Source organism: Podarcis bocagei, assembly GCF_964188305.1.
Source record: "Podarcis bocagei genome assembly, chromosome: 10".
NCBI classification, from domain to species: domain Eukaryota; kingdom Metazoa; phylum Chordata; class Lepidosauria; order Squamata; family Lacertidae; genus Podarcis; species Podarcis bocagei.
In genome coordinates, this window is record NC_138135.1 from 58,474,381 (window position 1) to 58,491,013 (window position 16,633).

The 16,633-nt window shown below is 45.1% G+C and overlaps 1 protein-coding gene across 1 annotated transcript in view; it reads right to left on the reverse strand.

Annotated features, from left to right (window-relative positions):
• CTTNBP2 (cortactin binding protein 2) overlaps positions 1–16,527 on the reverse strand; it is a 123,009-nt gene extending 106,482 nt beyond the window's left edge. Inside the window, 2 exon segments of the mRNA XM_081211408.1 lie at positions 677–784; positions 15,314–16,527. Of these exon segments, the coding sequence (XP_081067534.1) occupies positions 677–784; positions 15,314–15,376 (171 nt within the window). The 5' untranslated portion in view covers positions 15,377–16,527.
• Positions 16,528–16,633: the final 106 nt, after the last annotated feature.

The following is a 16,633-nucleotide window of genomic DNA, read 5'->3' on the forward strand; positions in this document are numbered from 1 at the left end:
ATGACTTTTAAAAGTTGGTACTAGCATGCTACTGATTTGTTTTATTTAAAAATGCATACCTTTTGTGTGTGTGTGTGTGTGTGTGTGTGTGTGTGAGAGAGAGAGAGAGAGAGAGAGAGAGAGAGAGAGAGAGAGATTCCTCCTGCTTTTTATGAGAATCTCCTTTGAACATGGCAAAAATATCATGTACAATAGTACCTTGGAAGTCAAACGGAATCTGTTCTGTAAGTCCATTTGACTTCTAAAATGTTTGAAAACCAAAGCACGGCTTCTGATTGACTGCAGGAAACTCCAATCAGAAGCCCCGTAAGCCCCGTTGGACGTTTGGCTTCCAAAAATAGTTCGCAAACGGGAACAGTCACTTCTGGGTTTGCAGTGTTTGGGAGCGAAAACATCCGAGAACTAAGCTGTTTGGAAACCAATGTACGACTGTAGTAACAAAACAAACACAATTTGGTGTCTTTGTTACATCTTTAGGCACCAGGAAAAAACATTCCTTTTTTTCTCAGACCTTTGGCTTATTAAGCCATCTATGGCCTTTTGAACTGTGGGGTTTGTTTGTTTGTTACTATATTATGTATCCTTGGATGAAGAGCAGTATAGAAATAATAATAATAATAATTTTATTTTTCTTTACGGATGTAAAATTTCTATATATTTAACAACAGGAACATACCCTTAAAGCTTCAATCACAAGATCTCGTGCTTCCAACTCCCCTTCTAGAACGCTCAAGAGCATCCGCAGTTCTGATTTGCTGAGATTGTCCACATCAAACTCTCTTTTCTGCAAAATGAAGGAAAACCAATGATTAAAACAATGTACACAAGTCAGAAAGTCACCTAATGCAGCAGGAAAGTAAAAAAAAAAAAGTACCCGTAGTTCTTTAATTTTAGTTTAAAGGCTTGATGCTTCCCATGAGAATAGGAACAAATGTGTTTGCATCATGGCCAATAAACACCAACAACAACATCCATGTGTTTGCCAGCATGGTGTGTGTTAGGGCTGGGTTTCAGTTTCATAGCTTTTGACCTGGCAATATATCGCAAATCATGATGTGTGTTTGTGTGCTATGCAAAAATCACAGTGTGAGGAAAGCCATGAAGCCAGCCAATGCATCTACATAGATCCATCCTTATTTCAGACATTATGATATCAGTATATTGCGATGTTTAGCTGGTGCTATATTGCAATGTTGAAAACCAGAAAATGCAGTCGTACCTCAGAAGTCGAACACCTTGCGACTTGAACGTTTTGGCTCCCAAACGCCGCAAACCCAGAAGTGTTATAGTTTGCGAACATTCTTTGGAACCTGAACGTCCGACGTGGGTTCCATGGCTTCCGATTGGCTACAGGAACTTCCTGCAGCCAATCGGAAGCCATGTCTTAGTTTCTGAATGTTTTGGAAGTCGAACGGACTTCCAGAACGGATTCCGTTCGACTTCCGAGGTACAACTGTATTGAAAACCCAGCCCTACCTGACAGTAAAAGCAAGCTTAATTAGCTGACATTAACTTGCTTCAAATACATAGAAGCAAAATTGACAGACTAGTAAGTTAAGAGAGTTTTTAACAACTTTATTTGTGAATTTTTAAACATAAAAAATTCAGCAACATTTCAAATTTAACAATCAATCAATCCACCTGCAACTTCTCCTCCCTCCCTCAATGGTTCCGCCAAAATTTCAATTTATGCTGCATATTATGGTTACTCTATACCTTTGTCTTATCACAAAAGAAAATGAAACTTCCCCTCCCTCTGCTGTTCTTACTCAAATCCTATTTGTGTTTTAAAATATTTACACTGAGTTTCTAAATATTCCACAAACATTTTCCAATGCTATTTAATGCCAATCTTTTTTTGATCTCTAATTTTTACAAGTCAAACTTGCCATTTCTACATATTCTATCAATTTTCTTTGGTAGGTACTGTCGCATCATGCTATTTTTGTGCATATAATATTCATGTGGCTGTAAAGAAATAGATTTATTGGGGGGGGCGGGATATCTGCTCATTATGCCCAGTAAAAAGACTTCCAGTCTTTTTGGGAGAGTTACCTTAAATCTCTTTTTTATCTCATTGTAAATCATCTCCCAAAAGTCCTTAGCCACTCTGCATGTCCACCACATATGGTAAAAGAAGTCGTCTACTTCTTTACATTTCCAACAAAAAATTGACGTTGATTTGCTAATTGTAAGTTGAGAGGTTTTAAAACTGGGGTCGGGAAAGGGAAAAAAACACAAATCAGAGCAGATGAACGGCAAATAGAGCCTTTCACAAAAAGTTATTTGACTAAATAAATTATAGCTGCACAAGTGCCACTGATAGTCATTTTGCCTGAATAAATTAAGAGTTACCCTGCTTTAAAAGCAAGGGGAAAATAGTCTCTGTAACCAACCCCTTTGGCCATTAGAACAATAGAACAAAATAACAATACCCAGAAGAAAAACATAACTTTCTCTGCCTGCCACCATGTTGCTTACTAGTAACTCCCCCTCAACCTGATGGGCAATAACAGCCAGGTAAAATATTTCCAGTTCAGGACCAAGCGTAACACAGCTATTCCATTCTACTGGGTTTTATGACCTACACGCAAGGAAATGTTGCTCTAGGGTGACATTTGGCATGCAAAACTTAAACATGGGAGATTTTATTTAAACTTTAAAGAGCCTGCTTTGTTGTTGCATGAGAGTAGACAACAAAAGAATTCAAAATACAATTTCTCAGTTGATTTTTTGTTCCTGCAGCTATCAAATTCGTGAGCTCGGTATAATTTAATACCCAGTTGCACATAAGTGGTAGTTGCTGTGTGTCATTTGAAAGTAAGGGAGCAGGAAATATTATTGCATTGAAACACGCTTGTTACTTGAGTCAAAGAACCGTGCACAAAAATGCCATTTATAAAATGTCTAGAACTCCTGCTACTGGAGAGAAGCCTGAAGTCTTGCTTTAAAGTATCCCGGTCTTCTTGTGCTAACAGAAACAGAAATTAGCATTGTTGCGCCAATTCCCTCCTATAGTTTTCCCTGTATGGTGACGACGCATCTCTTCAACCTGACCTTCAACATCAAAATGTATATTCTTAGGACTCGTCCTATTCCTGTGCTTGCAATTTGTTTTAAACTGTTTGAATGTGTTTTGAACTGTTGTGACCTTCCCCTTGGGATCTTAAAGTGAAGGATGGCCAATAAATTAAAATACCAACAGTGACAACGCTAACAGTTGCCCAGACAAGAATGTTTCACTAACGATTTCACGAGCAACTGCCCAGACAGCAGTGCTTATCTGAGGAATGTTGGTAACAAATTCACAAAAAAAACTGAAGTCTGGGATGAATGCGATCAGAACTAGGGAATCTCTCACCAAAATTTTGGAGAGGCTGCACCTCCACAGGGACATACCTCCACATGTGGCAGGAATGCCCTAAAATCCAACCCCTCTGGACAGCAGTCCTACAAGGGATATGCACCACTCACATTATAAAGGGCTTATAACCCACCTACTCTCAGCAGCCAGAAGCCTCATAGCTAGACACTGGAGAGACCTGTCAGGAGTAAACATGGACCAATGGTATCAAATTGTTTGGGAAACAGCCTTACTAGAAAAGCTAACCAATAAACTGAAACTAACATGGGGACATTGGCTCCCAGTACGTTTCTGAGCACAATTCAAAGTGTTGGTGCTGACCTTTAAAGCCCTAAACGGCCTTGGTCCAGTATACCTGAAGGAGCATCTCCACCCCCATCGTTCAGCCCAGACACTGAGGTCCAGCGCCGAGGGCCTTCTGGTGGTTCCCTCATTTTGAGAAGTGAGGTTACAGGGAACCAGACAGAGGGCCTTCTCGGTAGTGGCACCTGCCCTGTGGAATGCCCTCCCTTTAGATGTGAAGGAAATAAGCAGCTATCTTATCTTATTAAGATAAAGATAAGATTTATCTTATCTTTAAAAGACATCTGAAGGCAGCAGTGTTTAGGGAAGTTTTTAGTATTTAATGTTGTATTGTTTTTAACACTCAAATGGGAGCCACCCAGAGTGGCTGTGGAAACTCAGCCAGATGGGCGGGGTATAAATAATAAATTGTTGCTGCTGCTGCTGTTGTTGTTGTTGTTGTTGTTGTTGTTGTTGTTGTTGTTGTTGTTGTTGTTGTTGAATGCCTTCACCCTGGTATGGCTCCCCTTTATTACAGCCCAACAAGACAACAACAAAAATCCACCAACGGCATACAAATCAGTCTGGCTTACCTGACCCAACAAGCCCTCCCCCCTCACAAATACAAACAAACCCCACTGCGGACAACCACAGACAACCAACAACACCCTGCCCCCCAATACCTCTCAATACCAAGGAAATGTAATAAAGAAATAGAAAGATAACCTACTCAGCTGACACAGACCTTAAACCCCACACATACGCTATACAAAACAATATACAGTGGTACCTCGGGTTAAGTACTTAATTCGTTCCGGAGGTCCATACTTAACCTGAAACTGTTCTTAACCTGAAGCACCACTTTAGCTAATGGGCCTCCTGCTGCTGCCGTGCCGCCGGAGCCCGATTTCTGTTCTTATCCTGAAGCAAAGTTCTTAACCTGAAGCACTATTTCTGGGTTAGCGGAGTCTGTAACCTGAAGCGTATGTAACCTGAAGCATATGTAACCCGAGGTACCACTGTAAACCTCATCACCCCACCCCTCCTCTCACCACTCTTCTTCCCCAACCTTAAACTGTAAAGGTAAAGGTACCCCTGCCCGTACGGGCCAGTCTTGACAGACTCTAGGGTTGTGCGCCCATCTCACTTAAGAGGCCGGGGGCCAGCGCTGTCCGGAGACACTTCTGGGTCATGTGGCCAGCGTGACAAAGCTGCATCTGGCAAGCTAGCGCAGCACACGGAAACGCCGTTTACCTTCCCGCCAGTAAGCGGTCCCTATTTATCTACTTGCACCCGGGGGTGCTTTTGAACTGCTAGGTTGGCAGGCGCTGGGACCAAGCAATGGGAGCGCACCCCGCCGCGGGGATTCGAACCGCCGACCTTTCGATCGGCAAGCCCTAGGTGCTGAGGCTTTTACCCACAGCACCACCCACATCCCTTAAACTGTACTCAACACTAATGTCTCACAACAGATGCAACTGATTTGTAAGAAAGACTGTACAACCTGAAAAAAGAGAAAAGGCATGTACTTTTTTCAACCAAGGAAATTTTTAATAAAAAAATATATTTATTTTTTTAAAAAAAAGGCCTAGGGAATCTCCTGCACCCATTCTCACCTCCACCCACTTCAACTGGAAACTCATCAAATTTCTACCCACTCCCCTCATGGACAGTCTGTGCTGTCTTCAACTTCCCTCTCCCATTTATCTTCATACTACAAGCTTTTGCCCTCCACCCTCATCTAAACCGAAAGACTTTGGGGTAAAAAGGTAAAGGTAAAGGGGCCCCTGACCATTAGGTCCCGTTGTGAGCAACTCTGGGGTTGCGGCACTCTTCTCGCTTTATTGGCCGAGGGAGCCAGAGAACAGCTTCCGGGTCATGTGGCCAGCATGACTAAGCCGCTTCTGGCAAACCAGAGCAGTGCACAGAAACGCCGTTTACCTTCCCGCTGGAGCGGTACCTATTTATCTACTTGCACTTTGACGTGCTTTTGAACTGCTAGGTTGGCAGGAGCAGGGACCGAGCAACGGGAGCTCACCCCGTCGCGGGGATTCAAACCGCTGACCTTCTGATCGGCAAGTCCTAGGCTCTGTGGTTTAACCCACAGTGCCACCTGCATCCCCTAGCAAATCAGTCTATTTCTGGTCCATGCCACTATTGCAGGTATACACCCCTAAGTCCATTCAGGACCACAGCCATAGTCATTTGTGGCTATCAAAAGAATTTCAACATGAAAAAGGTCCATTTAAACATGTCTTATAGAAGACACTTCACACTTCTAAATGTGTTTCGCTAAGTTTTTTTTAGTTGTATGGGAACATTTGTGTGACGCAAAAGCCATTGGATAACTAATTTCTAATCTGCACATTAGCCCAGGAGGTGCAGATCAGAACATAATTTGCAGAGATTGAATTTTGCAAGCAAATCTAGTTCCAGGGAGGCTTAAGCCAATATACTAGTTAAATCAGGCATTCCCAGCCTTCGGCCCTCCAGATGTTTTGGACTACAATTCCCATCATCCCTGACCACTGGTCGTGTTAGCTAGGGATCATGGGAGTTGTAGGCCAAAACATCTGGAGGGCCACAGATTGGGGATGTCTGAGTTAAATGAAGAACTACATCAAACTTGTTCACCTGAATGTAATTTCATCAGTAAGCATCCTCATGCCATGCTCTCTAAAGATGCCATAGCTAAATCCTACAGCAGACACACACACAGGCACACATATTTTAAATACAACACCCCCCCCCCAATGTGGCAGTTAGGCTTGTCCATGCTCTGCAATGAATATGTCACTCAGAGTTGGAGGGGAAATAATTAAACCAATATATTCTGATAAGCTTTGAAAGTTGTCCAACAGTGCAGTTCTGTGCATTTTTACTCAGAAACAAATTCTATTGTATTCAGTCAACTTTACCTCAGTGTAAGTGTGTGCAGTGGGGGGGCCCTCTAGAGCAGTGTTTCCCAAACTTGGGTCTCCAGCTGTTTTTGGACTACATTTCCCATCATCCCTGACCACTGGTCCTGCTTTGCTAGGGATGATGGGAGTTGTACTCCAAAAACAGCAGGAGACCCAAGTGCTCTAGAGGATGCTGGACTACAACTCCAATCATCACTAGCCAGGCCTGATAGGAGCGGGAGTCCTGCAACATCTGGCTGGCCACGGGTTCCCCACGACTGGTGGGCAGGATTGCATTTCTCAACTTGTTCAAGCTTCAAAAAAGGATGCACCAATTACAAACTGCAAGCAGGGCTCGTCTATTAATGAATTAATCCATTAATGAAACCATTAATAAATTACAAATTCAACCAAACTAGAGTGACTAAAAATGTGCAAATGCATATTTTTGTGGGAAACCTGCACACTTTGAAATGGTTGTGGGAAATCTCTGGATCCTCCAGATGTTGCTGGACTCCAGCTCCCATCATCCATAACCATTGGGCTTGCTGGTTGGGGCTGATGAGAGCTGGATTAAACAACAGCTGGAGGGACATTTGCTTCCTATCCCTCTTTTAAAGTCTCCAGGGTTGGCTATATGTCATCTAAATAATTGCCGGAGTAGAACAGCAGGTATGTTCTGAAAAATCATATAGGACCCCATCAGGAAAAGGAAAAGCAAAGCAAACCCTTCTGGTTTCTAATTAGATACTTTTCACAGTTCTTAGTATCCTTCTAACCAAACATCTTGCATCAAGTGTCTTTGGCAGTTTTTTCCCCTGGACAAACTATGGGGTTTCAAGAGATGGGGGGGAGGGGAGAGCTGCTTGCATGGTGCCAAAAATATGCATTATCAAAGGTACTTGAAAAGGAAAGTAGATACATTTATAACAGCTCTTAATTCCTATGGGAGTGTCTGTTCTCTGCTCTTGAATTGGCCCATTAAAAAGCTTGCTCTCTGATAGTTCTTTTTTACTTGATTTAAAATATATATATATATATGCTTGCAACAACATCTGAGCCAGTAAGTAAGGCTGCCTAGAGAGTCCCAGACCTGTTAAAATTCCATTGGTAGAAGACCTAAGGAAGAAATCTGAGAACCATATATTCAGAGCAGGTAAACTTCAGACAAAAAAACACACAAAAAAACCAGGTTGAAAGGTCCATTAAGAAATCTTTCTCCTCCAGCTATTTCTACTTAACGCCATAAAGTCCTATCAGTAAGAATGCTGTTGAGATGCACACACAAGATCACTTAACACTAAGGTTTGGCCATTAACAAATCATTGCTGCCCTGCTGTATTCACAATGAAGTGAGAAAAGAGGGCTTTCCCCACCTTTTAGATATCTAGGTAAAGGGACCCCTAACCATTAGGTCCAGTCGTGGCCGACTCTGGGGTTGTGGCGCTCATCTCGCTTTATTGGCCGAGGGAGCCAGCGAACAGTTTCCGGGTCATGTGGCCAGCATAACTAAGCCAGGAGTGCCTGGCGTGCTCTGGTCCATGGGGTCACGAAGAGTCGGACCCGACTAAACGACTGAACAACAACAACAATAGCACAAATGTCTTGCAACGAGCAACAACAAATCAAATCACAGCACAATGTTATGTGTGCCGACTCAAATTAAATCAGGATGAGTTCAGTGGGACTTAATCCCAGATAAATTGTGTATAGATTATTAGCCTGAACCTAGGATTTCAGGTACAGAATACATAGTTTAAGATGTTGTTGTTAATTACTTGTACCCTGCCCATCTGACAGGTTCGCCCCAGCCACTCTAGGATTCCACAGATGCTGTTTCTTTGTAAGTTTAGAAATCTCTCCCTTGATTGTTTAAAGGAGGTACCAGAATCTACCTTCCGTGATGCAGAAATGTTAACAGATACCAAGTCTGCTTCAGGCAGCTTTTGCATGAAATGTCTTTAAATAATTATTTTGTGTTATGCTACCCATCTGTCTGGGGGACGCGGGTGGCGCTGTGGGTTAAAGCCTCAGCGCCTAGGGCTTGCCGATCGAAAGGTCGGCGGTTCGAATCCCCGCGGCGGGGTGAGCTCCCGCTGCTCGGTCCCAGCGCCTGCCAACCTAGCAGTTCGAAAGCACCCCCGGGTGCAAGTAGATAAATAGGGACCGCTTACAAGCGGGAAGGTAAACGGCGTTTCCGTGTGCGGCTCTGGCTCGCCAGAGCAGCGATGTCACGCTGGCCACGTGACCCGGAAGTGTCTCCGGACAGCGCTGGCCCCCGGCCAATAGATGTGAGATGGGCGCACAAACCCCAGAGTCTGTCAAGACTGGCCCGTTCGGGCAGGGGTACCTTTACCTTTACCTTTACCCATCTGTCAAGTCCACCTTTTGCAAAACGAAGACATGCGTCTTCAGTATATATGTAAAAATCCTAGTACATTTTGTCATTCGACACCATTCCATAACCAGTCCATTGGCACTGATACAGGCCTCAATCACAAGATCACCACCCATTTCTATTTTTTTTAAAAAAAAACCTCAACAAGACAGAAGCAAAGCCTGTCCTTTCTACTAAATTAGGTTGACTGCTATACTGCTGCTTTCCCTGTGGCCCATGACTAAGGGCCAGCACACTAATTTCCAAAGCTTTCTTTGCACAAGGAAGTGGGTTTTACTTGGGTGGGTAGGGCATTGCGGAAGTTTTCAAATGGTGTGTACAAATGAATCTTGGAAGCTTATCAGGAGTTCCTCAGTGGAACAGGGTGCTTCGCGAAAAGAAGCTTGCTCGCCACTTATCATTTTCTCCTGTGCAGCTGTAGGAGAACACTTTATGTGTTGCAGGTTATACTCCCAGTTTAACTTATTTGGCATCAGTGTGGTTCAACAGCCCTTAGCCCCCTGCTCCAGATGAACTATGGGTGCACCCTAGAATATATACAGAATTCCTTGCAATGCCTGGGGGTTTCACGGCAATTGTGCACAGGTTCCTCAACAGATGAGCTTGTGTAGATAGGTTTGTGAAAGGCAAAAAGTCTGGATGGATCTCAACTGCTACTTCCTCCACAGCCTGTGGTGTCTGTAATGCTCCTTAATACAGTGGTACCTCGGGTTAAGAACTTAATTCGTTCTGAAGGTCCGTTCTTAACCTGAAACTGTTCTTAACCCGAGGTACCACTTTAGCTAATGGGGCCTCCCGCTGCCACTGCACAGCCGCCACACGATTTCTGTTCTCATCCTGAAGCAAAGTTCTTAACGTGAGGTACTATTTCTGGGTTAGTGGAGTTTGTAACCAGAAGTGCCTGTAACCTGAAGCGTCTGTAACCCAAGGTTCCACTGTAAATGTACTTTATATATCAGGAGTTTCTGTCAAATGGTACAGTTCCCTCAGGGTTAATATGTCAGAGGCCGCACACCTGCAGGCGGGCAGGACTCAAATCTAAAACTGGGTGATGCATCCTTCTCTCTCTCTCTCTCTCTCTCTCTCTCTCTCTCTCTCTCTCTCTCTCTCTCTTTCTTTCCCCACCCTTCACCCTTGCTCACATGAAATGAGGCCAGAATTGTCCCCCCACTATTGTAAACAATGGATGTTAGCGCACTTGGAACCCATAAGCATTTACATCCGACAGACCACATGAACAGACCACACCTGTGAGCCCAGAAAGCAGCCACCACAAATACTGATTGAAACAGCCTTTAGGACCATGAAGTCCTTAAGGCCAGTCTTATTAAGGTACAACACAAGCCACAGGAAAGCCCTTCTGTGCTATGAGCATCATGTTGAAAGGCTTGGTAACACGTACAGCACACCATCTTTAGCATTTGCATGCCAACGTTGCTGGCACCAATAAAGAGCATGAGATACTGGTGCACAAATGCTATGCATTCTGGGAACCACTGACCACTGGCATTATGGGCTGGTGCTGATGAGCGCTGGAGTTCAGCCATATCTGGAGAGTGCAAGGTTGGGAACAGCTGGTCTGATTCAGTGGAAAGTCTCATGGAAACAGTAAATTGGCAAAAATGTATAAATCTAAATCAAATAAGTGTTGGAAATGTAAAGAGAAAGATGGTTATCTTTATCATATGTGGTGGTATTGTAGTAAGGTTAAAGTTTACTGGGAAATGATATATAATGAATTGAAAAAGATATTTAAAATAATGTTTGGAAAAACAACAACAACAAAAACCAGAAGCTTTCATTTCGGGAATTATAGGGACAGAACTACCCAAACTGTACAGAAACTGATTCATGTATGCTACTACAGTGGCAAGAATGTTACTTGTCCAAAAATGGAAAGAAGCAGAAGTCCCAGCAAAGGAAGAATGGATACAAAAACTGACGGAATATGCAGAAATTGCAAAATTTACCCCCCCCCCAAAGGAAATCAAGATAACAAACTTTTTATAAAAGAATGGAAATGGTTTATTGAATATTTACAGACAAATTGTAAACAAATAAGAACATTGGCAGGATTATTGTAACAACCTGCCATTTCATAAGCGTATATATTTAAAGTAGATGAATAAATGAACAAATTAAGTTCATTGGGATATGCAACCCAGCTCAAGGTTGTCATCTGAACCAGTTATAATAATAATATTATAATAATAATTTATTATTTATACCCTGCCCATCTGGCTGAGTTTCCCCAGCCACTCTGGGCGGCTCCCAATCGAGTGTTAAAAACAATACAGCATTAAATATTAAAAACTTCCCTAAACAGGGCTGCCTTCAGATGTCTTTTAAAAATAAGATAGCTGCTTATTTCCTTGACATCTGATGGGAGGGTGTTCCACAGGGCAGGCGCCACTACCGAAAAGGCCCTCTGCCTGGTTCCCTATAACCTCACTTTTCGCAGCGAGGGAACCGCCAGAAGGCCCTCGGAGCTGGATCTCAGTGTCCAGGCTGAACGATGGGGGTGGAGACGCTCCTTCAGGTATACAGGACTGAGGCCGTTTAGGGCTTTAAAGCTTGGTCCATCGTTTGAAAAATAAGACTTTGGAGCCGTCTTGTCCTAAAATGGCAACTAGACATTCCGTTATGGCAGCTGTAACCTTGGTTTAAGGAGCTATTTGGTGCCCAACTGATATATCTGAGTTTCTAACCCTGGTGGGGAGTGAGCCCAAAATGTGCTGCTCGCTCCCAGCCTGCCTTCGCGCTGCCTTCCCAAAGCTGGCTAAGTGAGGCACTGGGCTTGGGGAAGGAGGAGCTAGGCTCTGGCAGGCCCTAGACCCTTCCCACCTCCTTTCCAAAGCTGGAAAAGAGAAACCAGGCTTCATGAAGGAGGAAGGATGACTTGGGTCACCCTGGTCTACACCAACTAGCTGCAGTCGCTTTCCAGAGTTTCAGACAGACATTCTCTCCCAGCCCTGTCTGGAGATGTCAGACATGGAACCTGTGACTTTTTGCACGCTTGGCAGCTGCTCTGAGCTAGGCCCTTCTGCACCATGAAGGATGCCTTTCACACAGACTTCGCTGGCTATGTGTTCTTCAGCTTTATGTAGGTGTGAGGGGTGAATCACACCAACTGCCTTCAAGTTTCCCCTCATCCCTATTACCATGGCAACAAAGCAGATACTCAGGTTTGCATCCCCCACATACCAACTGCTACGGTTTAGTTCAGGAAAGCTGAGAATGGGAAGAATCTTGGCTTCCTTCCCAAATATGGCCATTAAAGAAGTCTCTTCTTTTTTCAGTCATAAATTTCTTGCTGACATTAAAAGGCAGGCTTATTTTTTTTCCATAGTATTCTGTGCATTTTGTCTTCATCCTGCAGAAGCCTGCCAGTATTACTGCTGAAAGTTACTGGGTCCCCCAATCCCCGCCTCCACTTTCATAAGATGTCCTGGAAACAGCAGTTAGCATAAAATACCTCAAGGCAGTTGTGCTTAAAATGGCAGCCTTATGCTGAAAGTTAAGTAACATTAGAACTCTCCGCTCTATAACCATTGTCGTTCCTTTTAAATTGTTTATTGGGCTATCTATACTTTGAGGGCTGGAAAAACTAAGCTGCATGGCTTACATTCAACTGAAAGCACTCCTCTGGAAATCTTACTGAACTTCCAAGTTACAAATTAATCTGGGCAAAAATCCAAAATCTATCTCTTAGTAAAGATACTAGCTTTTCTTCTTTATTCAGAAGAAAAACCAATAATGTTGTTTTAGTAGCCTAGTTACTTCAACACCATGTTCTCCTGGCCTCAGTGGAATTTACTCCCTGGTAAGTTTACCCCACACTGCAACTCTAATGTAGCCTTTTCTAAAATGTCCTAACTGTTTGGAAAAATAAGCCCATCTCATTCCCTCTTTTTAGTTAAGTTAGGGAATAAATTCAGTATTTATGGGGGGGGGCAACTAGGCAGCTTGAAAAGTCTTTCGTATCAACCTCAAAGTAACAACTTTTTAATAGGGTAGCTGCTTATAAATAGCCTTCTGACTCCCTATATAGAAATAAGTGACCTGATTTTCAAAAATACTAAGCATAAAACCAGTCACATACAGGCTCCCTGCGTGTATGACTGACAGGTTCATTTAAAATATCTCTCTGAGCTGTATTACCAATGGCTATAGCTATAAAAAAATTAATTTACTCTTCAATAATTATCATGTTTACTTTAGGAATCTCTCATACCTAAACAATAAAAACCAACTGATTCAGCTGCTTGCCTTTTCAAGATCTTTAAGCAGATTAGTTCCAACCAGTTTGAATGGGAGTTTAATAAAGTGTTTGTTGTACTATACAACTGAAAAATCCATTAAGTCACATAGAACGCTTAAATTCAGGACTCTAAATTGAGTAGCTCCAGGTATTGTTAAACATCAGAGCCATGCATGCAGATGTTTAACAACACATGTATACATATTTATTACACCCACACATTACGAGTTTGGTATAGGAAACATTGGCATAACAGTCGCAATGTGTGGTGCTGCCTTAAGTGCCAGTTTGGACCCATTTCACAGAATTTCCTTTAGAATAGATTTCCTTCTGATGTGCTAGGTTGTTGCCAGAAAGTCCTCCCCGGCCCCCAAAAGTCAAATTTTATGGCAGTTTCCTAAAATTTTGTTGTTGTTCCTGAAAAAAGAAGTGTTTCGAACATAAAAAATTGATGACACCACAGATCAGTCTGCATGGACTACAGCAGAGAGACAGGAAAATGTCTTATAGAGTCAGACTATTGGTCAATCTAGCTTAGTATTGGCAGTAGCTCTCCAGGGTTCCAGACAAGAGTCTTCCAGCTGAAAGTAGGGCTTTCTGCATGTGCTCTGCTACTTAGGTTAGGGTCCTTCCCCTGGCCTCATTTTGGGCCAGCCCCCTCCCCAAAATGCTTAGCAGGCAAAGCAGAGGAGGGGTGACATCTTGATCTTATGTGCAAACAACTGCATGCTGCTTCAAGTGACAAGAGAATTTTGATTGGCAACTGTTGGGGCGGAGGGAATAATCAAAGCATGGATTTTTCCATGCCTTTCCACTTGCCACCCAATTAAATCAGAAAAGCGAGTGGCCTAGAAATTGACCTATGAATCAGAAAACAAAAGGGCACATCCGTGACAACTGTGGTTGGGCGGTAGGGGAGTCTAGCTAGGAAAGGCTGTCAAACAGCCTGTCAGGAGAAGTGGCAAACCCTAAAATCGGTCTTTACTTGGGGGAAATTTAAACAGCTCTTGTACTCGCGTGAGAGAGAGCCTCCAGCAACGATAGCAAAAAAGGAGAACAAGATAGATCTTTCCTGTTCCACCACTTGGATGCAGAAGAGGGGGAAAGAACAACAGAGGATTAAAATAGGCTTATTGTTCTCAAGGGGGGGGGGAAACCACCTGATCTTCAACGCCCACCCGCATCCCAAACATTTCCCAGTTTAGGTGACCCAGCTATGTCTCTAATATAAAGTCTTCAACAGAGGTAGGAATCCAAACGTGACCATCAGCACCCTTCCCAACCCCCCGATAATGCTTCTGGCAATATCCCACGCTTGTTATTCGGGGGCTTGGCGGGGCGGGGGAGGCAGCGCATATGCAAGGGGAGGGAATTAATTCCAGGGCGATGAGCCCTCCTCCTTAGAAATGGTTGCGGGCGATCTGTGGCTGTCAATGCTCTGTGACGCGCCGCCAGCCCACCAGGGCTGTTGGGGGGGACCCTTGTGTTTCACCCGTCCCGCAAGCGAGGAGAAAAGCCCGCGTTCCTACAGCCCAATACACACACACACGAAAACAAAAGGGAGCCGCCTCCTGGAAAAAGCAGAGGATCTTCTCCCTCTACAAATACCTCCTCGAAAGATCCCCAGATCGAGGGGAGGGGCGTCGGAGGGGCGGCCAATGTCCACCCATCCCCGCCAAGGGCGCACGACCAGAGCGGCGGGGCCTCCCGTGGTCGCCTCTCCAGGCGTCTCCAGGGTCCGTCCGGCTTCCCCTCCCCGATCTCTCTCTCCGTCAGGCTGCGATCGAGGCAGGAGAGATCCCTGGGGACTGCAGGTCTGCCTGCGCCCGAGCTCTCCAGCCCCCATTTCTCCGGGGGCGCAGAAGCCAAGACACCCTCCTTCCTCTGCGTAAAGACCCATACCCAATGCGCGCTTTCCCCCCACAACGCGCGCCGGGCCCGCGCTCGCTCGGCGCGCTCCGCTCTAACAGCCTCGAGAGGTGCGCCTTCTCCCGCTTGGGCGCAAAGCACCAGCCCGAGAGCTAGCCAGCGCGGAGCTCAGCCCGGCGGCGGCGGATAAGGGAGCCGCCTCCTCCAGCCGCGCGCCGCAAGCCCCGCGCTTCGCCTACCGCTGCCTCCGGATCGCCCCGGTTGCCAGAGCCGGGCTCCCCGCTCGCTCCTTCCGTCGCCATCTTCCCACTGGCAGAGCGATCCCCGACTCTCAGCAGAACAGAGCCGAGCCGAGCGGCGGCCTCCGCACAACCCAGCTGCTTAACCCCCTCGGCGCCGGCAAGGATGGCCCTCCGAGCGGCAGCTTCGCCCCTCCGCCTGCCCGCCTCCCTCCTTCCCAGAGCGGGGCGGGCGCGGTAACGCAGGCGGGGAGGTGGAGCCAGGGAACCTCAAGAGCCGCGCGCCTGCCATTCCGTTTGCCTGCAGTCGGCGCTTCCACGGGGAAGGCGATCCGGTCGGGTCTCCAAGAGCGAGGGATGCTCTGGTCTTGGCCCATGCGGCCATATGTTGTTGTTTTTTTAGCTTCTTCTCCTCGGACAAGGGACTCTAGTTGCGCTCCCCAGATTTTTCTGGACCAGGTCTTCTCTGAAGCATCCTAGGATTCTGCTTTTACGCATCATGTGCGCGCCGGCCAGAAGGGCCCAGAGCAGAGCAGCTGGCATGAAACAATAATATTCCCCTTCCCCTCCATTCATAGAATTGTAGAGTTGGAAGGGACACTGAGGATCATCCAGTCTACCTGCAATGCTGGAATATGCAGCTGTCCCATACGGGATCGAACCTGCAACCTTGGCATTATCACCAACATGCTCCTTAAGTTTAAACTCTACAAACATGGTTTGGCAGAGCACAAAACCGCACTTTCCCACCTCAGGGCCACCATGACCTCAGCAGAAAATACAGTAACTTGTCCATGTCGCTCCTCTATGAACAGGAAAAGCCATATTTTAGGTGCCAACAGTATCACCCATCCTTCCATTTGGATATCTGACCTTATACTTTGCCCAGTCAATTTCAGTTTCACTTAACATGAAACAAAACCACGGTCACTTTATTGAAGAGCTGAGCTTTCCAAGCAGAACACTCTGCTACCACTCAGGCCTTTTACTAAGGGACAAGCTAGACATGGAGTTGAAGATACCTTGCATTTAAACATGCACACTTTTTGAAAAAGGAAATAGCATTTATGGGAGGTGATTGTTATAAGGCTTGCAGCAGATGGAGATGAGGAAATTAACCCTCTTTCTGCTGTGGACCTGAGAAAAATATCCCCTCTGATGCTTTGTCCGAAATCGCCTGCTAGCACAATGAAGATAGAACTCGCAGCAAATTCCCAAGCAGAGCACAAATGAATGATGACTCATGCTGTCACAGTCTTGTCCATATCCCCATGCTTCAAGTGTGCTGTCCACCCTTAATACTTTAAAAGTGCCACATGA